Genomic DNA, 22,827 nt, shown 5'->3' on the forward strand with positions numbered 1-22,827 from the left:
TTATTTGAAAGACTGCATTTATTTGGCTCCAACAGTACAGTCATATGAAATGGTTTTGAAATAATGCGTGCAGAAGTATCCATAATCTGAAAGCAAATTGTATTCATTTGCAAACTTGTAAAAAATGAGTGATACAAATGCAGAATAGGAAAAAAAACATAACAGAAATTAAATGTAAGTTATTCAAAACCTGTGAGATGGACTTAGCTATTGCATTTACGTTTTAGAATACTTAGACTATGTTCAATTGAAGTTATATCTTTACTTTTCCAGCTTCTATTAGGTTGCATTACTGCACTGAGGGACACAGGCTATAGTGTAAGGAGGATGTTAAAAGAAATGTCAGTATATATGTCAGAAAAAAGGGCTCTGGTAAATTTGCCACTAAAAAAAAAAAAAGTGGTGTTGAAAAGTGGGTGCCTGGTACTTGGTGGGTTAAAGAAGTGTGTATCAACTATGTGGGGACCAACCACTACCAGCCTTTAAATGTGTGTAACTTCATAATATATAATTGAACAAAGATACAAAGATACAAAGAAGAATCAGCTGTACGTTAACTGAAGACACAGCACCATCGTAGTACAAAATCTTACGAAGGTTCTAAATAAAAGACAGACCAAATCATAGACAAATTATATGTTTTCTATCACACTTCTAACAACTTAAGAGCAAATGATTTGTGGACAGCAATTGAGGCTACAATAAATCAATTCAAATCAAGCCTTAAAAATATGGATAACAAGAAAGCCTATATTTACAAGTTTGTAACTAAAAATGTAACTTGTCAATCAAAACATTTGTATTTTTTCTAAGCCAGTGTAGTGGTACTTTTCATGGGAGACAAATTGACTAACATATTGTCCTGATAATAAATGTATGTAACTGTTATTAATCTGCATTCTGATGCTGCACATATCAACCAAAGCATAAATTGCACTTTTGTCAAATAAGCAGATATTAAACTCCACATTTATAATTCACTATACATACTACATTCAAACTACATTCAATGCAAAGAGAGAAATAGAGAAAGAACAATATTATCATATTTATGCTGCTTGTCAGGGACAGACAACATTTTAGCCAAGCCCATCAACACTTTCTTGTTTTATGAATACAATTGCATGCCAAGGTAAGGCCTGCAAAATTGGGAGTGAACTAGCATTGTAAATACCTGACCAATACATCAATTTGATGATAATGACAAACTTCCTTCACATCTAATGTACTTGTGTGACATCTCAATGACAATGCACCACTATAATAGACAAAATCTGAAAAAAACGGTATCAGGACCTTCAAAAGCTACCCCCATTTTATAAGGAATGCCTGTTAAAAACCAAAATGCCTTCTTTAAGAAAAATACAAAAATAAATAATGTAACACTTAAAATAGTGAGACAAATATAAAAAGTATATGCACAAAATGTTTTAAACTGTTACATGAAAAATGATAAAGAAACCTCTGTTGTCTTATGGTTGTCATGGATAGGTAATACTCTTTAGAGATTTTTCTAACAAGATGATAGCACCATAATGACACCACACTGTAACAGATGACCTACTGTTCAAACGCATACTATTTACTTTGTGACATAGCTGATAACCCTGTACAGTTGGGGTGGAGTGGTCAAACTTGTCACAAAAACAACAAAAATATCACATTTATAGAGTGGACATGTGCTGATATTACATATAAGCCCCATTTATACATTGTGCTAACATGGGTCCTTTGTCCTGATCTTGTCTACGTTCTGATTGTGCCCACATTTCCAGAAATGTGTCTACACATTGTATTAAAATGTGTCTGTTATCCGTCCACTGTGCCTGCATTGTGACCAGATTTCCTGGCCCCTTCCTTTATGGAAATTGTTTCACAGTTATTCTTTAAAAATAATATGTGTTTATTTATTTTAAGACACATATTGATGTAATCAATCAATGGTGCCACCGGTCAATGATTTTACAGGAAAATGTACAATTTAATTGGTCTCTCTGTACAGATCTGTCTACACTTGTAAGATATCCAGACACAACGCCTCCAGAGGTTGGCAGGATGATCTGATCACAATGGATCATCATTTTAATTGTCTACACCTATTAAAAAATGTGGGCACAATCAGAATGTGGACAAGATCAGGACAAAGGACGCAAGTTAGAACCAGGTATAAATGGGGCTAGAGGGTCAGTTTGCCAGACACAGATTAAGCCTAGTCCTGGACTAAAAAGTATGCTCAATAGAGATTCTCCATCGAAAATGCTTTTTAGTCCAGGAGTAGGCTTAATCTGTGTCTGGGAAACCGGCACATATTGTACTAATTGATTCCTAATCATACAATAACTGTTCCAAATAGCATTATGCATCAAATATCACTGTGCATAAGGGCATTGTTAGAATTAGGACATCCTTGGCATTATGAAATTAAGAAACAGGCTCAATTTTATTTCCAAATTGCTATGGAATGTGATGTAAATGGCAATGAATACAATTATGGGTTACAAATGGAAGCAGGGCCATTCAACTGAAATGAAATGTGTTACCTATTGAGCCTGTCCATGTAATACACCATTTACATTGCGTAAAAAAAAATAGATATATATATAGAGAGAGAGAGAAAAGGAAGAATGCTGCATGTGGTAGAGACATGATCCAGTTGAGGCAAACTGCCGTTTGACATTTGGAAAAAACAATAATTATCTAGTAAAAAATGATGCATTTTTCCGAAAGGCATTTTTACCTGCAAATGTACCACACTGAATTACCAGGTCATAATGTTAAAAAATCTTATTGTTGCACACATATTGCTGAAAATAAACACTGCATTTAAATGTAAAGATACAATAAACTTGCAGTGAAGCACATTGTAACTCACCGACTGTATTTTCCACTTAATGGCCAGCAATGAACAAGTGTTATTATAATATTATAAAACTTGGTGTTTGCAAATCAGTGTAAAAGCTGATGCTGTGTAATCATCTTTGCTACCAACTGAAATTCCCTTTCTGTTACACAGAAGCTTATGTTCATTTGAATACATAATGTACATGCCATATTATTAACACCCAGTAATATCAACGTTTAATACATACTAACAGTGCGCAAAATAGGTGCTTTTATACTTCAACAATTTACAAGAGGTTGCCATTCCGCAATAAACACCATTCCAATTACTCAAAGCAGGTTAAAAAGGAAAGGAATGAACAAAAGCTTGAGGCACCAAAGGCTATTATACATACAACTTTTTTTTAAAGTAAGTAGAAAAACAAACTTCAACTAAAAAGGCAGAATTCCATTGACCCTCTTGACCTTGTAGTGTTGTGACTGCAACATTGTTACAGGCAGGCACTCCTTGATTGGCAGGAGAGATGATTGTAATCTCTCTGCCGAGGCCCACTGTCTCCCCTACTCCAAGGGATCCCAAACAAGTCTGTTCAATCTGAAGTCCTTGTCAGCCTAGCTCATTTCCGATTGGCTGTGCACAGTGCATTGAGCTCTAACACTCTTCTCCAAGTTCAATAACAAGTGGCCGTTGACAGGGAAAGGGCCCTGGGACTCAAGACAAGTGCATCTGTGAAGACCTGCATCTATTGACCAGATCTCACCACAATAAAGAAAATCAACCCAACTTTACTTCCTGGGGAACAATTCTTTTCAAGCCACCAGCCAAGGCGTGACTCCCTTTGGAACATTAAAAGAAAAAGGAACAAATAAAACCAAAAATGTTGAGCTTTCTTTTTTGAGTATGTAAGAATGACAGCCAGATAGTGTTTTGCTGAAGCCATACAATTCGACCACATCAATGAAATATGTATATTAATACATATAAATATAGTTTAGGACAGTCATCATGCTTTTTGGGGCGTGTGTTTTGTTGGGATGGAGTCTTTTAAGCTAGTAGTATGGCATTAATGTATGGTGAATGCGAGAGCTAGAGCTGTTAAGAGCCAGTTCAGATCCCTCCAACGCCTCCTTCTCCTCATCCTCTGTTGTCACAACCTCCTTACTCCCCTTGAATCCGAATTAGCCATGACGTTCCAATCTGTGCCCGAGCACTCTGGTCATGCAAGGACTGGGACTAAACATCATTGTGTGTGTGCAAGTTCTGCCGATTGCCAAAGATCTGGACTCCAAGATGCGGATGTGAGAGTGACACAGAGCGAGGTGAGTAGAAGCAGTTAGGAGTGATGGACCTTTGCTCTTTTTCGTTGTACACATAGGTTTCTTTATTTTATATTTTCCACTAAAAATAATTATAAATACCCCAACAACAATTTTTTTTAATTTTTTTTTTTACAAACCATGCTTTCGGGTTAGATTGATCACTGCAAGAAAAACAACAGAGAGAACGATGTAGTGAGATGAGGTAAGAAAGAAATGGGGTGAATCATTTTTAGGTAAGGATTTTTAGGCCTGACATTTTTTATTTTTTACACCACTCAAATATTTATGTGAACTAGAGGTCTTCATGGGTTCAAAGAATTGGACCTGTTCCGAAATGGACCATTCCTACCCGTACCCGATGTGCATAAATAAATGTTTTAAATATAGAGACCTGTTCCGAACGGACCCGAGGACAACTAGACCCGTTCCGTATAGAACTTGTCGGATCAAGACCTGGTACAATCCGATCCGAGTGAGGGAAGCAGCAGAAAAGTCATTTTTTTAAGCTACTTTATTAACTGGAGCTGATAAAGTGTGAGAGGAGGGAGAGAGAGGTGCAGCTCTAGCAGGCAGGGGAGGGGCCGTACTGTGAGTTTGTGACATGGGGAGCAGGGAGGAAGGGAAGAGAGACAGCAACCAAACCAAGCCGACTCGCGCTATAGTAGAGGAATAGCTACCATAGCTAGGTTATTTATGATCAAATAACCTAGTACATGTACATGTCTTGACAGAATCAAACCGGTGGACGTTAGCTAGCTAAGCCAATTCAGGCTGCAATGCATGCACTTTCTCATCCTACAGTTACAAATAACAACAACTCCATTCACATACAGTATGAAGTAGCAGCCTACCTGTTGGCTCTTGGTCGTCGTAGCCTATCCTTCTCCTTTAACTTTTAATTCCGTCATTTTAATTCCCTCTTCTATTGATTTATATCTCCTAACCACACATGGAGGCGCTATGACTATAGCCTGTTTGACTTATAGCTTGATGACTTATAATTGGTTAACATCAACAACAAGCTACACGCACCACGCTCCACTCTCTTGAAAAGCAAGAGCAGCAGTATAAATTATAACATTTCTCTCTCTACTACAGCAGTCGTGTGTATGTCTGTATGGGCCCTTCCGGACAAGTCAGTTAAAATTACACATACCCGAGACCCGTGACAATCATATCAGATCCGACCAGACCCTTGACATTATTTCTAATTCTGGATCCGGACCCGCTTGGGTCCCGTATTGGGTCTCAGGTATTCGGGTACAGGTGGATCCGTGAAGACCTCTAATGTGAACCGACAAAAAAATACATGCATATGACATGCACACTATGTGTGTGTACTGTGATTTTAAAAAGCTTACATTACTGAGATAATGCTTACCTTTTGCCAACAACCAGGCATTGGTAGTCCGTCTGGGCCCTAGTAAGGGGAGAAGAAAGGGAAGAAATGACTAGTTAGTGTCACAAAATGGTGACAGAAACAAACATGCTTTTTTTTTGCTCCGAACTGATATTAGTTCACAAATGTTTGTTTGATGTTGTGCCTCTAAGTCTCAGATTATGTGGTACAAGGTCTGTGAAGAAGTGTACCGACATTTCTCCAGCACAAGCCCCATGTACAAAAACAGTGTTGTTATTTCAAGACTAGCTTCCCAAAAATATGATCATGTCTGTGATGGAATGCAATCGGCATATAACCAAGCGATAGAAGATATTTGATTGACAGACACAGGGCATTCATCTCACTGGTCAACCCCAAAGCCAATTCCTCCTTTGGTCGTCTTTCCTTCCAGTTCTCTGCTGCCCATGACTGGAACGAATTGCAAAAATCTCTGAAGCTGGAGACTCACATCTCCCTCACTAGCTTTAAGCACCAGCTGTCAGAGCAGCTCACAGATCACTGCACCTGTACATAGCCCATCTGTAAACAGCCCATCTATCTACCTACCTCATCCCCATACTGGTATTTATTTATTTATTTTGCTCCTTTGCACCCCAGTATCTCTACTCGCACATTCATCTTCTGCCGATCTACCATTCCAGTGTTTAATTGCTATATTGTAATTACTTCGCCACCACGGCCTATTTACTTCCTTAACGTACCTCATTTGCACTCCCTGTATATAGACTTTTTGTTTTCTTTTGTTCTACTGTATTATTGACTGTATGCTTTGTTTATTCCATGTGTAACTCTGTGTTGTTGTATGTGTCGAATTGCTACGCTTTATCTTGGCCAGGTCGCAGTTGCAAATGAGAACTTGTTCTCAACTAGCCTACCAGGTTAAATAAAGGTGAAATAAATAAAATACAAATAAAAAAGTGAGAGAGGAAATACAGTACACTACTTCACAGACATTGACAGACATGATAATATTACGTTTTTTGTTGTTGAGAATGGTACATTAATCAATATAATAATTTAAAAGATCTGCCAGTAAATTTAACATATCACTTATGTTTTATTGAATTACTTGTGTAATTTAGATGTTTCATGTTTAATTGGCTTGTCTTGTCTTCAACCAAAATGTAATGGGAAAATGTAATGGCATGCTCACATTTGATAATATTTTAACACATTTCAATGAATTCTCACTCATGCTGGTTACATACAGTGACATTTATCTCATCATGCAATGATATATGGTCCTCCCTTAGGTTTATATTCAGTACATTTTATCAAATTATCCAAAGTTATGATTAATCCATGTGCCATTGTGTAGGGTCTATACTCCTAAAGATGTGTGAAATTGCAAACATAGAGCAAACATTTGACATATTACACTCATGAAGTGTAATTTGTTCTGTGATAAGAATAATATGTGGATGCATACCACTATACAGTAACATGCATCTAAACTAGCTTAATATACTCACTCAAGAAGGACCCTTAGCACAAAAGCAATCATCAGTTCCATGCATTACACAACATCTGTTAACACCATCTCAGAAATCACACAAGATAACAACACTTCTCCCCGAAACCAAACAAGAATTACAAATTTGAGTTGGCATTGGAAAGGTCTGGGGCAATAACTGATTTCACATCTTCTCTCCCTGGTCATGGTGTGCCCAATTGGTACAAATACAGAAGGGGTAGAGGGGGTTAAAGGTAGGAGAGGTAAGGTCCATGTTGCCATTGCATGGAAACACATCAATAAAGAAGAGAACTGAAGGAGCTTGCCATGGTTAAAGTCTGTTTAGGAACTAGGGATGTTAAAGTACTTTGGAAGGGAAGTCCATTTAAGGAATTATGTTTTTTTTTTTTTATAGGAAAGCGTCCCTGTACACTGATTGAGAAAGTCGGGGAGGGGGATTCAGTTAGAGAATATCAAGGGAGAATATCAACAGATCCACTGCTTGTGTGCTTTACATTTACGTACAGTGGCATTCAATTGCAGATTACAGTAGGTCTGTACCTGATAAACATGTAGTTAAGAAGGGCTGCTTGCAGTCAGACAGTTAGTCAGGAAGAAGTGTGTTTTGAACTAAAATGAAATAAAATAGATAATAAATGTCTGAAAAACCTAGAGGTGATTTAGCATGTGAGCTGGTTGTAATTTGGAGTGGGAGTTGGTGGGGGTATGGATGGCTGGGTGGGTGGCTCCAATCCTCATGCTAAAGCCATGCATGGGTAAGGAAAGCAAAACGGTGGCTTCTCATTGGTCATTTTTCAGTGGCAAAGGTCAGTAGCATGCACGGGAGAGGTAAAGGAAAAGAGGAATACTGTACCAATTGGCACGGGGCATCCAGCCCATCCAGACCAGGTTGCCCCGGTTCTCCCTTTTCACCCTTAAAGCCCCGGAACCCCTGTTCATAAAGATGACCTGGGAGTGTTACTGGGAGAGATGTGGACGGAGCACCCCATGCATCCCCCTGCTAAGGGGATACGATCGAGGGGAAGAAGGAGCCACCCTGTGACCTACAGACACTAATAATGTACTCAGTGGGATATCTGGTCCTTTGCCCAGGTCATAGCACTTGCCAATAGGACTTCATGAGGGACAGAAATCATTTTCTGTGATTTTAAGCTTTTTCGGGGCTTTTTCATGGCTAGTGGGTGCCAAGTTAGCCAGGGCGGCTCCTCCTTTTTGGGGGCCAACTGTCTTACATCACTCTTAGCTTGGACATACCAATGGGCAGGGTGCATCTAATCCAGGGGCACCCTGTTCTCCTTTCTCCCCCTTAGGCCCTTTTTTCCCCTTCTTTCCCTTCTCCCCCTGTGGATACAATAATTTAGTCAGGTCAATCATTTTTCCGCTCAGAGATGAAGGGTGAATATTCTCTGAGTCCAACGAGAACAACCATTTGTGTTTCTTTTATTTCTTCATTTGATTCACAATTTGGAAATCTCAAAACATTGTTGGCTAAATTGCATATTTTACGAAATGTCATACCCTGGGTAGAGCAAGGCCAATTTAAGCATCATTTAAGGATAGATCTCCTTAAAGATTAAACTTTTCGTTGCCACTTTATTCTACGGTACTGTTTACACTGGTATTTACCTATTTATGTGGTAACATTTGGTACTTTCTGGAACATATAATCACCTAGTTCCAATAGTGCCTAGCGGTGCTTGATTTGATAAATTCCAAAGAAACCTAATATATTATTAGATTATTATTGTGTCATTACAATTTAACCATGTCAATTGTCATTATACCTGGTAATTTCTATACCATATAATAAAGTACTACAAAAGGACGGGACAAAATATGAATTTACAGTGAGCTACAAAAGTATTGGGACAGTAACACATATGTTATTGTTTTGGCTCTGTGTATTAAAGTAGTCAAACATATAGTATTTGGTCCCATATTCCTAGCACACAATCAAGCTTGTGACTCTACAAACGTGTTGGATGTATTTGCTGTTAGTTTTGGTTTTGTTTCAGATTATTTTGTGCCCAATAGAAATGAATGGTAAATGAGGTATTGTGTAATTTTGAAGGCACTTTTATTGTAAATGAGAATAGAATATGTTTCTAAACATTTCTTCATTCATGTGGATGCTACAATGATTATGGATAATTCTGAATGAATCATGATTAATGATGAGTTACCGACGCATACAGTGCCTTGCACTGTATTCATCCCCCTTGGCGTTTTTCCTATTTTGTTGCATTACAACCGGTAATTTAAATAGATTTTAATTTGGATTTTATGTAATGGACATGAAAAATGTTCCAAATTGGTGAAGTGAAATGAAAAACATTACTTGTTTCAAAAAATAAAATAAAAATCTAAACAGAAAAGTGGTTCATGCATGAAGCTCATATAAAGCCCTTAAATAAGATATGTTGCACCCTATTACCTTCAGAAGTCACATAATTAGTTAAATAATTTCCACCTGTGTGCAATATGTGTCACATGATCTGTCACATGATCTCAGTATATGTACACCTTTTCTGAAATGCCCCAGTCTGCAACACCACGAAACATGGGGCACCACCAAGCAAGGGGCAACATGAAGACAAAGGAGCTCTCCAAACAGGTCAGGGACAAAATTGTGGAGAAATACAGATCAGGGTTGGGTTTTAAAAAAATATCAGAAACTTTGAACATCCCATGGAGCACCATTAAATCCATTATTAAAAAAAGGAAAGAATATGGCACCACAACAAACCTGCCAAGAGAGGGCCGCTCACCAAAACTCACGGACCAGGCAAGGAGGGCATTAATCAGAGAGGTAATAAAGAAAATATAAAGATTACCCTGAAGGAGCTGCAAAGCTCCACAGCGGAGATTGGAGTATCTGTCCATAGGACCACTTTAAGCCGCACACGCCACAGAGCTGGGCTTTACGGAAGAGTGGCCAGAAAAAAAGCCATTGCTTAAAGAAAATAAATAAGCAAACACGTTTGGTGTTCGCCAAAAGGTGTGTGGAAGACTCCCCAAACATATGGAAGAAGGTAATCTGGTCAGATGAGACTAAAATGTAGCTTTTTGGCCATCAAGGAAAATGCTATGTCTGGTGCAAACCCAACATCTCTCATCACCCCGAGAACAAAATCCCTGTGGGGATGTTTTTCATCAGCAGGAACAGGGAAACTGGTCAGAATTGAAGGAATGATGGATGGTTCTTGAGGAAAACCTGTTTCAGTCTTCCAGAGATTTGAGACTGGGATGGAGGTTCACCTTCCAGAAGAACAATGACCCTAAGCATACTGCTAAAGCAACACTCAAGTGGTTTAAGGGGAAACATTTAAATGTCTTGGAATGGCCTAGTCAAAGATTGCCTAGTCAACCAGCAGGAATCCATCCAACTTGAAGTAGCTGGAGCAGTTTTGCCTTGAAAAATTGGCAAAAATCCCAGTGGCTAGATGTGCCAAGCTTATAGAGACATACCCCAAGAAACTTGCAGCTGTAATTGCTGCAAAAGGTTGCTCTACAAAGTATTGACTTTGGGGGGGTGAATAATTATGCATGCTCAAGTTCAATTTTTTTTGTCTTATTTCTTGTTTGTTTCACAATAAAACATATTTTGCATCTTCATAGTGGTAGGCATGTTGTGTAAATCAAATGATATAAACACCCCAAAAATCTATTTTAATTCCAGGTTGTAAGGCAACAAAATCAGAAAAATGCCAAGGGGGGTGAATACTTTCGCAAGGCACTGTAAATACCAAATACTAAACTTTTGACTACATTAATGCACATAGAAGGGAATTTGTCCCAATGCTTTTGGTCCCCTAAAATGAAGGGACTATGTACGAAAACTGCTGTAATTTCTAAACAGTTCCCCTGATATGGATGAAAAAATACCCTCAAATTAAATCTGACAGTCTGCACTTTAACCTCATAGTCACTGTATCATTTCATATACAACGTGCTGGAGTACAGAGCCAAAACAACCTAAAATGGGTCACTGTCCCAATACTTTTGTAGCTCACTGTATTTCTTCAAATGTTTCATGGAGCTCTCATTTGGACAGGTTCCTATTGCACGGTTTAAATTAGCCCTGAATAGATTAATCAACACAAAGACCACAGTTGCACAATGGTCCACAGTGGTCACAATTGTCAGCTGAGAACATTAAGACACTGCAAATTAAGGGGGATATATTAAAAGTGAAGCTGTTGCTTACATAGGGAGGGAGGGAAGACATACTGTAGTCAATGTTAGATAGGAGAGGTACCAGAACTAGGGACCAGGAATTTGGAAGTCCAGAACATTCCTCAGAATAGGAGGAGGGGGGACGGCGGGAAGGAGCAGAGGAGAGGAAAGAGTTTATCACTTGGGACGTACAGTAGAAGGCACAAGGGAAGAGAAAGAGTACCAGGGAAACACCTTCAGAGGCACAGAACACACCCCATTCCACCAACTAGAAATAGCAAATACTCTATCCCTTTTCACAAAAGTGCATAATCAGGGTTGAGGTCTGTTTAATTCCCACGGAGTCTATTCATTAAGTACATTGAAATTCAATTTGTTGATCAGAAGTATTTTCAGGAAGTATTTATGTATTGAATAAAATTGTCCTGAATTGATTTACAATGGAAAAAGCCTCAACCATGAATCATGGAGGTACCCATGTTTCCAAAAGATGTAGACTACATTAAACCGTAATATATACTGTATATGGTTTCAGAATGCATTAGGTCTGAAGAAGCTTATTGAACATGGAAAATTCAAATTAAGTCATTCATATTTGCCAGAGATTGTGTGACAGCATTAAGGTGAAAAATTATAGGTCGCACTAGGCTAGGATTGCACTGTGTAGGCCAGGGATGGGAAACTCCAGTCCTTGGGAGCCTGATTGGTGTTACAACTTTACCCCAGCCCCAGCTAACACACCTGACTCCAATAATTAACTATTCATGGTCTTCAGTTTAGAACATGTGTGACACCAAGCAGGACTGGAGTTGCCCCTGCTTGGCGTAGGCAAAATAAGTAATACAGTTTCATTGGGACACTAAAGCAGAAAAAGGACACAGACGGTCAATGATACAGGCTATTTAAAAAGACCAGGTCTACAAGCAGGGTCAACAACAGGCAAAAGAACACAACATGGGATGTTAGAAGGGTTATGCTCATGCATGGAAACTGCAGAAAACCAATAGAAAGATGATTTTACAACTGCCTGTTGTCAATGGACGACCTCTCAATTCACTTTTAGTCTAATTTGCTGTAATGTTCAGATTCTTATTACGTAAATGTAAGTGTTTACAAAAAAAGTAAAGACCCATTATTTTAATCTTTGGAGGCTTCAAAATGTGATTTGATTGAAATGATTTTGATAAATGAAATGACAAATTATTCAATGGTGAATAACAATAGTTGACATTTGAGAGAATTGAGAATGGAATTTAGAGTTAAAGGGAAATGTCTGAATTTTTAAACTTCATTTTCATTATCTCCAGAATCCCCCCAACATCAACAAATGTGAAAATAATGAATTTCTATGTTTTGTAGTCAAAAAGACAGAGGAAGAGAGTTGTTTCCAATGACATCATCAACCAATTAGTAGACAATTAGTAGGCAATGCCTACTCATAATTGATTAAAATCACATGATGCACACCGATGATGTCATTGGAAACACTTATCTTCCCTCTTTTTTCAAACAAAACATAGAAACGTGCCATTTTCAAATACAGTATGTTGATGTTGGGGTGGTGCTGGAGATGATTAATATGAAGCTCAAAATTGACATGTCCCTTTAATTGGACTTTAATCTAATAGTGGAGGTGCATAAAGATGGACCTGTGCACTTACCACAAATGCCTCATCCCTGTATTGTACATTGCTCTCCTTTACTTTTTTTTGTGTCGTCATTAGCTAAGTATACATGAATCAAATTTTAGCTCCAAGATGCCGGCAATTTGAGAAACCGAAAAACTATATTGTGCTTATTTATTGCCGCGTTGAACTATGTTGCGTGCCATAGTTTATTAACTAAGTGGACAGTGGTAAAACAATAACATCATATCTGAATTCTGACATCTTTATGCACCTTTGCCATATGACCCTCATAATGACTCATACAAATGCTCATACAATTTGTACAGCACATTAGCACTATGAAAGCATCCTGAGACCCATGAATTATGTCATCAATAACCCAATGAATTTCACTACAGCTATGTCAAATACCATACCACTCCTTTCACATTGTCATAACAACTGTCATATGTCCACTCCACTCAATTAAAGTGATATTCAATTTTCAAAAGATATTCATTGGTGAATCCACTTTGTAAAGAAAAGGCTTAGTTCCTTTCCTTCATTGTCCATTGACACCAGTAATCCTACGTAAAATTATGGGGGTGTCATTCATTCCCCAAGGTAGCATATCTAGATCTACCTTTTCTCCTCTTTCCCCCGGGTCGCCTTTCTCTCCCCTTAAGCCTGGCAACCCCTGCAAAATACAACTAGTTCAGTACTGGTGCCCTGGGGAGTGAATCTAATAAGACCTGATCTAGGAACAGTGTAGATAGAACATCCAAGGAGGGTCACTTCTCTCTCTGACAATGTTACAACCCTAGAAAGGCAAGAAGATGAACAGAGAGTAGGAGGAAGAGAGAGGGACAATAAAAGAGATACAAAAAGAACACAAGGGAACGTGCGTTATGGAGGAAATGAAGGTACTCAGTGAGAAAGACAGACTAGTGCTGTCATTTTGACAGACTTATACTTGATACAGAGTGTACATTCATGATGAAATGAAATGACTCCTCTTCAAGAACACATTAAGAAATAACAGCATGCAATATAGGATACAGATGTGACAGGTCTGACAGGGACAGACAAAACTGCCTCACTCACATCAAGGCCAGGTGTTCCAGCTGCTCCCTGAAAGTAAACACAGAATAACCTAAGAGCTTTTTCAGATACTGTACTACATGTTTTAAGCTAGTTACGAACTTGTACGACTGATATAAGATTGTGTTTGTTATTAGAACTCTATTGTGTGTTGGCTGGGGTTTTGTTTTTATCAGAGCACACTTACAGGAAGTCCATAAGGTCCCCTTGGCCCGAGTTCACCTGCAGCTCCTCTCTCACCCTGGCAGAAGCACAAATAGGCATCACATTTTCACAACATAGGCAATCTTTCTTACATCATATAATTTATCACACACTTACTCTGTCCCCCTTTGGCCCGGCTGGACCGGAGGAACCAACAGGCCCGTCCATACCCTGTGGAGAGGTGGACACAATCGTAAGCAATACCCTCAGGTAAGACAACACAGGTCAGACTACATTCCCATATACTGTACCATAATGTTGATATGGTCCACCCCAACCTTTCCTCATGGAAAAGTATGTGTGGGGGGGAGGGGGTGACGCTGGTTCACATGAAACTCACCCTAATTCCAGGCTTGCTGTCCAAGCCGGAGGCTCCCTTTGCCGTTATGGATGTATGAGTGACATGAACAAGGCGGAATTAATACAAGATGAACACAGTGAAAAGAACACTTATTGTTTAAGGTTGTTATTGGGACAGGGGGGAAAACACTCATGTTCAGTGTAAACTTTTACGACTAAAACCAGATACTCCAAAAAATCTGTACATGCACAAATACAGTTGAAGTCGGAAGTTTACATACACTTAGGTTGGAGTCATTAAAACTCATTTTTCAACCACTCCACACATTTCTTGTTCATTTTTGGCAAGTCTAATAGGACATCTACTTTGTGCATGACACATGTAATTTTTGCAACAAGTGTTTACAGTCAGATTATTTCACTTATAATTCACTGTATCACAATTCCAGTGGATCAGAAGTTTACATACACTAAGTTGACTGTGCCTTTAAACATCTTGGAAAATTCCTGAAAATTATGTCATGGCTTTAGAAGCTTCTGATAGTGTCACGAACGTCGTTAGGGAAATGACTGGACCAAGGTGCAGCGTGGTGAGCGAACAATTCTTTTTATTTATAAATGTCGCCAACAAAACAAAGAATAACAAACACGACCGTGAAGCTTACTAGGGCTATACAGGCCACTAACAAAGTCAACTACCCACAACTAAGGTGGAAAAACAGGCTGCCTAAGTATGATTCCCAATCAGAGACAACGATAGAGAGCTGTCCCTGATTGAGAACCATACCCGGCCAAAACTAGAATGCCCACCCTAGTCACACCCTGGCCTAACCAAAATAGAAAATTAAAGCCTCTCTATGGCCAGGGCGTGACAGATAGGTTAATTGACTCTAATGATAGCCATCATTTGAATCAATTGGAGGTGTACCTGCGGATGTATTTCAAGGTTTACCTTCAAACTCAGTGCCTCTTTGCTTTACATCATGGGAAAATCAAAAGAAATCAGCCAAGACCTCAGAAAAAAAATCATACCGCTCCTAGAGATGAATGTACTTTAGTGTGAAAAGTGCAAATGAATCCCAGAACAACAACAAAGGACCTTGTGAAGATGCTGGAGGAAACCGGTACAAATGTATCTATATCGTATATTGACATAACCTGAAAGGCAAGGAAGAAGCCACTGCTCCAAAACCGCCATAAAAAAAGCCAGACTACGGTTTGCAACTGCACATGGGAACAAAGATCGTACCTTCTGGAGAAATGTCCTCTGGTCTGATGAAACAAAAATAGAACTGTTTGGCCATAATGACCATCATTATGTTTGGAGGAAAAAGGGGAGTCTTGCAAGCCAAAGAACACCATCCCAAGTTGTGGCAAAATGGCTTAAGGACAACAAAGTCAAGGTATTGGCGTGGCCATCACAAAGCCCTGACCTCAATCCTATAGAAAATTTGGGGGCAGAACTGAAAAAGCGTGTGCGAGCAAGGAGGCCTACAAACCTGACTCAGTTACACCAACTCTGTCAGGAAGAACGGGCCAAAATTCACCCAACTTCTTGTGGGAAGCTTGTGGAAGGCTACCCAAAACGTTTGACCCAAGTTAAACAATTTAAAGGCAAAGCTACCAAATACTAATTGAGTGCATGTAAACTTCTGACCCACTGGGAATGTGATGAAAGAAATAAAAGCTGAAATTGTCACGACGTCCGCCGAAGTCAGCTCCTCTCCTTGTTCGTTCGGCGATCGACGTCACTGGCTTTCTAGCCATCGCCGCTCCATTTTTCATATATCCATTTGTCTTGTGTTGTTTCCTTTTGTCTTGTGTTGTTTCCAATGAAGCTACTTGTATTTAACCCTCTGTTTCCCATCATGTTTTGTGTGTAATTGTTTCATGTTGCTGTGGTGTCTTTTTACGCGCTTTACTTTTTTTATGCTCTGTGTTTTTGAGCGCATTTTTTTAATGTTCTGCTCTCGTTTTGGAACTTTAATATAGTGAGCCTGTTTACATCATGCTACTCTCCTGCAGCTGACTTCGCCTCTTTTACACACGCTGACAGAAATAAGTAATTCTCTCTACTAATTATTCTGACATTTCACATTCTTAATATAAAGTAGTGATCTTAACTGACCTAAGACAGTGAATTTCTTACCAGGATCAAATGTCAGGCATTGTGAAAAACTTTGTTTAAATATATTTGGCTAAGGTGCATGTTAACGTCTGACTTCAACTGTATAAAGTATGTAGAAAAGATAATGGAGCTATATATATTTTTTTAAACAAGATCATCTTTGAGAACTAAATTAAAACTTGACAGTCAGGGAGAATAAAAAATAAAAAGAATTGCATGATTTTGATTTTATTATGACATTTGAGTCAATCAAATAGCATAAGAACACGGCATAAGCAATGGCAAAATGTGTAGAATTGCCGTAAATTTGCTTTAAAACAGCAAAATGTTGTCTCTGCTGCCAAGAGGAGAGCCTGTAACGCTGTACGCTAACTTTGCCACCACTGATGAAAGAAATCCTTGGGGAAACACAGGTTGAAATGCTGTTGGCACAAGCAGGCGAATGAGAGAGAAAGACAAACGCAGGAGAAGACAGACAGATACAGACACAAAAGAGACACAAATAAATATATACTGTGCAGGAATGCACACAAAGAGCAGGAAATAGACCAGGGGCTGAAAGCAGAGGAGATGGTTTTGGGGTGGAAAATGGAGGACATGGTTGTGGTGGTGAGATGATTTCTCAGGATGGAGGACTGAGTGTTGTACTTACGGGGAGGCCCAGGGGTCCTCTGTCTCCCTTGTGCCCTGACTCCCCGCGTACTCCCTTCAGACCATGATTCCCAGCCTCCCCCTAAATACAAGAGGAGTGGCAGAGGTTGACTTAGGAGCAGGGGATGAGCAATACGTGGATGGACCGAATTCAGTAGACACATACTGCTGCACGCTCCATTTCCCTAGATCTTGGTCCTGGATAACTATAAGGTGTGCAGGCTTTTGTCCCAGCTCAGTATCGACACCCCTACTTCAACTAATCAACTGCTCATAGAAACTTTGATTAGCTGAAGCAGCACATTTGTGCTGGGCTAGAGAGCTACCTAACGCCCCAGAGTCAAATTCATTAATAGCTCTATTAATGCACCAAATATAATTTTCTCCAGCCAAATTGTCCTGGCAGAATTACATGAAACATTTGGTAGTAGAGAGCATTGGGATTGGGCCAAACTATTCTATGACAGGCCAGATTTCTGTGCAGGAGATTGGAATTTGCAGTATGGTATACAGTTTGCCAGTACCTAACAAGGAAAGGTATAATAAGGTATTACATGTATCTAATGGTTACACTATTAACATTTGAATGTGTTTTGCATGCATTTTATAACAGCAAAAGCAAGCTGTCTTATCTGCAAAATTGCAAAAGCAATTTTCTTATCTGGATTTACCTTTGGTCCAGGGAAGCCATGGGGTCCCTGAAAAACAGAATCAAGAAAATGCATGTGTTTTGATTAGTTCTATCAATTCATTTGACCTGATGACATTTTGACATGGAATTAATGTAATTTCCTACTAAATATCAGTTTCAGGAATATGCATTAGGAGCAAGCTATGAGCGTTCACTTCAGAAGAAGCTACGGTTGTGAAACTCAATACATTATCTTATTAGTGGATCCATGATAAACTTTTACTGTACCTCTGTTGTTTGATCTAAGTAGGTTTATGTGGGCATTGTTGTGGAATAACACTGGGAAGATAACTAGCCCTAAATCGCTGAGTGAACATGCAGATAATGGGAAAAGCGGATTTCCATAAGTAAAAGTGGATTGCAGACTCATAGTATTTCAGGTGCAAGAATCCCTTAACACTCCAGATAGGACAAGTCCTGACCATAAATAAAATCATGAAATGTGACTACTTGGCTTTGGATAGTAGTTATCGGGCCAGTTACCCAGACACATATTAAGCCTAGTCCCTGACTAATAAGCATTCTCATTGGATATTTTTAGCCCAGGACTAGGCTTAATCTGTGTCTGGGACAAGATAGGACAAAAATAGGACAAGTTTGTTTGACAATCAGAACACATACATTTTTGTCACACTGCTTATGATATATAAAACCACAAAATCATACAATTTTATTACTTGACTTTTGTCTATGCCCAAGGATGATAGGTACTGCAGTGTGCAACATATTTCTCAGCATAATTTGAGACACTCAAATTTTGGCCACAAATGTATTTACATCCCTGTTAGTGAGCATTTTTCATTTGCCAAGATAATCTATCCACCTGACAGATGTGGCATATCAAGAAGCTGATGAAACAGCATGATCATTACACAGGTGCACCTTGTGCTGTCGACATTAAAACAGCACTCAAAAATGTGCAGTTTTGCCACACAACACAATGTCCAGGACTTCCACATCCGGCTTCTTCGACAACCTGTCAGAAACCGTCTCATATGCGTGCTCATCGTCCTCACCAGGGTTTTGACCTGACTGCAGTTTGGCGTCGTAACTGACTTCAGTGGGCAAATTCTCACCTTCGATGACCACTGGCACACTGGATTAGTGTGCTCTTCACTGATTCATTCTGGTTTCAACTACAGTGCCTCCGGAAAGTATTCAGACCCCTTGACTTTTTTCCACATTTTGATAGGTTGCAGCCTGTTTTTTTCTCTCATCAATCTACACACAATGCCCCATAATGATGAAGCAAAAAATGTTTTTTATACATTTTTGCTGATATATATATATATTATTTGACAAAAACTGAAATAAAACGGAAATATCACATTTACAAACAGTTGAAGTTACATACACTTAGGTTGTAGTCATTAAAAACTCATTTTTCAATCATTCCACAAATGTCTTGTTAACAAACTATAGTTTTGGCAAGTCAGTTAGGACATCTACTTTGTGCATGACACAAGTCATTTTTCCAACAATTGTTTACAGACAGATTATTTCACTTATAATTCACTGTATCACAATTAAAGTGGGTGAGAAGCTTACATATACTAAGTTGACTGTGCCTTTAAACAGCTTGGAAAATTCCAGAAAATTATGTCATGGCTTTAGAAGCTTCTGATAGGCTAATTGACCTAATTTGAGTCCATTGGAGGTGGACCTGTGGATGTGTTTCAAGGCCTACCTTCAAAGCCAGTGCCTCTTTGCTTGACATCATGGGAAAATCAAAAGAAATCAGCCAAGACCTCCGAAAAAAAATTGTAGACCTCCACAAGTCTGGTTCATCCTTGGGAGCAATTTCCAAACGTCCATCTGTACAAACAATAGTACGCAAGTATAAACACCATGGGACCACGCAGGCGACATATCGCTCAGGAAGGAGACGCGTTCTGTCTCCTAGAGATGAACATACTTTGATGCAAAACATGGAAATCAATCCCAGGACAACAGCAAAGGACCCTGTGAAGATGCTGGAGGAAACAGGTACAAAAGTATCTTTTTCCACAGTAAAACCAGTCCTATATCGACATAACCTGAAAGGCCGCTCAGCAAGGAAGAAGCCACTGCACCAAAATCGACATAAAAAGCCAGACTACTGTTTGCAACTGCACATGGGGACAAAGATTGTAACATTTGGAGAAATGTCCTCTGGTCTGATGAAACAAAAATAGAACTGTTGGCCATAATGACCATCATTATATTTGGAGGAAAAAGGGGGAGGCTTGCAATCCAAAGAACACCATCCCAACCGTGAAGCACGGGGGTGGCAGCATCATGTTGTGGGGGTGCTTTGCTGCAGGAGAGACTGGTGCACTTCACAAAATAGATGGCATCATGACGCAGGAAAATGATGTGGATATATTGAAGCAACATCTCAAGAAAAAAAACATCTCAGTCAGGAAGTTAAAGCTTGGTCGCAAATGGGTCTTCCAAATGGACAATGACCCCAAGCATACTTCCAAAGTTGTGGCAAAATGGACAACACAATCAAGGTATTAGAGTGGCCATCCCAAAGCCCTGACCTGGGCAGAATTGAAAAAGCATGTGCGAGCAAGGAGGCCTACAAACCTGGCTCAGTTACACCAACTCTGTCTGGAGGAATGGGCCAAAAATCACCCAACTTGTTGTGGGAAGCTTGTGGAATGCTACCTGAAACATTTGACCCAAGTTAAAACATTTAAAGGCAATGTTACCAAATACTAATTGAGTGTATGTAAACTTCTGACCCACTGGGAATGTGACGAAATAAATAAAAGCTGAAATAAATCATTCTCTCTACTACTATTCTGACATTTCACATTCTTAAAGTAAAGTGGTGATCCTAACTGACCTAAGACAGGGAATTCTTACTATGATTAAACGTCCAGAATTGTGAAAAACTGAGTTTAAATGTATTTGTCTAAGTTGTATGTAAACTTCTGACTTCAACTGTAAGTACTCAAACCCTTTCCGCAGTACTTTGTTGAAGCACCTTTGGCAGCGATTACAGCCTTGAGTCTTCTTGGGTATGACGCCACAAGCTTAGCACACGTGTATTTGAGTAGTTTCTCCCATTCTTCTCTGTAGATCCTCTCAAGCTCTGTCAGGTTGGATGGTGAGCGGTGATTTTTAGTTCTCCAGATATGTCCGATCGGGTTCATGTCCGGGCTCTGGCTGGGCCACACAAGGACACAGCATGATGCTGCCACCACCATGCTTCACCGTAGGGTTGGTGCCAGGTTTCCTCCAGACTTGACACTTGCCAATCAGGCCAAAGAGTTCAATCTTGGTTTCATCAGACCAGAGAATCTTGTTTCTCATGGTCTGAGAGTCTTTAGGTGCCTTTTGGCAAACTCCAAGCGGGCTGTCATGTGCCTTTTACTGAAGAGTGGCTTCCATCTGGCCACTCTACCATAAAGGCCTAATTGGTGGAGTGCTGCAGAGATGGTTGTCCTTCTGGAAGGTTCTCCCATCTCCACAGAGGAACTCTAGAGCTCTGTCGGAGTGACCATCGGGTCCTCCCTGACTAAGGCCCTTGTCCCCTGATTGCTCAGTTTGGCCGGGTGGCCAGAGTCTTGGTGGTTCCAAACTTCTTCCATTTAAGAATGGGACCTTATGTGGACAGGTGTGTGCCTTTCCAAATCATGTCCAATCAATAGAATTTACCATAGGTGGACACCAATACAATTTGTAGAAAAATATCAAGGATGATCAATGGAAACATGATGCACCTGTGTCTATTTCAAGTCTCATAGCAAAGGGTCTGAATAGTTATGTAAATAAGGTATCTGTTTTTTGTTTTTAATACATTTGCAAAAAATTCTAAAAACCTGTTTTGCTTTGTCTTTATGGGGTATATGGTGACAACGAACACAATTGCATTTTATCAATGGCAATTTGAATGCACAGAGATACCGTGCCGAGATCCTGAGACCCATTATCGTGCCATTCATCTGGCGCCATTGCCTCATGTTTCAGCATGATAATGCACGGCCCCATGTTGCAAGGATCTGTACACAATTCCTGGAAGATGAAAATTTCCCAGTTCTTCCGTGGCCTGCATACTAACCAGACATGTCTCCCATTGAGCATGTTTGGATGCTCTGGATCAACGTATACAACAGCTTGTTCCAGTTCCTGCCAATATACCACAACTTCGCACAACCATTGAAGAGGAGTGGGACAAGATTCCACAAGCCACAATCAACAACCTGATCAATTATATGCAAAGGAGATGTATCGTGCTGCACGAGGCAAATGGTGGCACACATTTCCACACATTTCTGATCCACGCACCTACTTAAAAAAAAAAGATATCTCTGACCAACAGATGCCTATTTGTATACCCAGTCATATGACTCAGTAAAATCTTTGAAATTGTTGCATGTTGCGTTTATATTTTTGTTAAGTGTATTTTGAGTGTGTGCCTCTGAGTAATGAGTGGCAGTGTGTCAGCTGTTATGAGTGGGCTGGTAATCTACAGGAATCAACCAGACAGTGGGAAGGCATGATACATCACATGATACTGTCACGACTTCCGCCGAAGTTGGTCCCTCTCCTTGTTCGGGCGGCGTTCGGCGGTCGACTTCACCGGCATTCTAGCCATCGATGATCCACCTTTCATTTTCCATTGGTTTTGTCGTTGTTTTCTACACACCTGGTTTTCATCCTCCAATTAAATGTTAATGTACTTAACCCTCTGTTTCCCCCATGTTTTGTGCGTGGTTGTTTCGGTACATGATGGCTGGTATCTCGACTGGTGCTGTTTTCACCCGTGCGTAATATTTACCGTTTTGTTATTGGTCAAGTGTATTTGTTACCTTGTGCCTTTATTTTGAGTAAAGTACGTTGCTCACTCATTTTGCTCTCCTGCGTCTGACTTCATGCACCAGCTACACTCACCTTCTGACAGAATCATGCACCAACCCATATGGAGTCAGCAGGAGCAAA

General features: G+C 39.7%; 1 protein-coding gene across 29 annotated transcripts in view; it reads right to left on the reverse strand.

The window, feature by feature from the left end:
* The window catches only part of LOC110531933 (collagen alpha-1(XXV) chain), a 356,708-nt gene continuing 333,881 nt past the window's right edge, over positions 1-22,827 (reverse strand). For 9 of the 29 annotated variants that reach the window (XM_036987814.1, XM_036987810.1, XM_036987806.1 and 6 more), the window contains 11 exons: positions 17,876-17,902; positions 17,206-17,286; positions 14,466-14,501; positions 14,243-14,296; positions 14,109-14,162; positions 13,925-13,951; positions 13,464-13,517; positions 8,292-8,378; positions 7,891-7,968; positions 5,543-5,581; positions 1-3,678 (listed from right to left, as the gene is read on the reverse strand). In XM_036987814.1, coding sequence (XP_036843709.1) covers positions 3,652-3,678; positions 5,543-5,581; positions 7,891-7,968; positions 8,292-8,378; positions 13,464-13,517; positions 13,925-13,951; positions 14,109-14,162; positions 14,243-14,296; positions 14,466-14,501; positions 17,206-17,286; positions 17,876-17,902 — 564 coding nt within the window. In that variant the 3' untranslated portion in view covers positions 1-3,651. The other 20 variants (XM_036987805.1, XM_036987804.1, XM_036987817.1 and 17 more) reach the window with 20 other exon arrangements.

Source organism: Oncorhynchus mykiss, chromosome 9 (assembly GCF_013265735.2).
Source record: "Oncorhynchus mykiss isolate Arlee chromosome 9, USDA_OmykA_1.1, whole genome shotgun sequence".
NCBI lineage: Eukaryota > Metazoa > Chordata > Actinopteri > Salmoniformes > Salmonidae > Oncorhynchus > Oncorhynchus mykiss.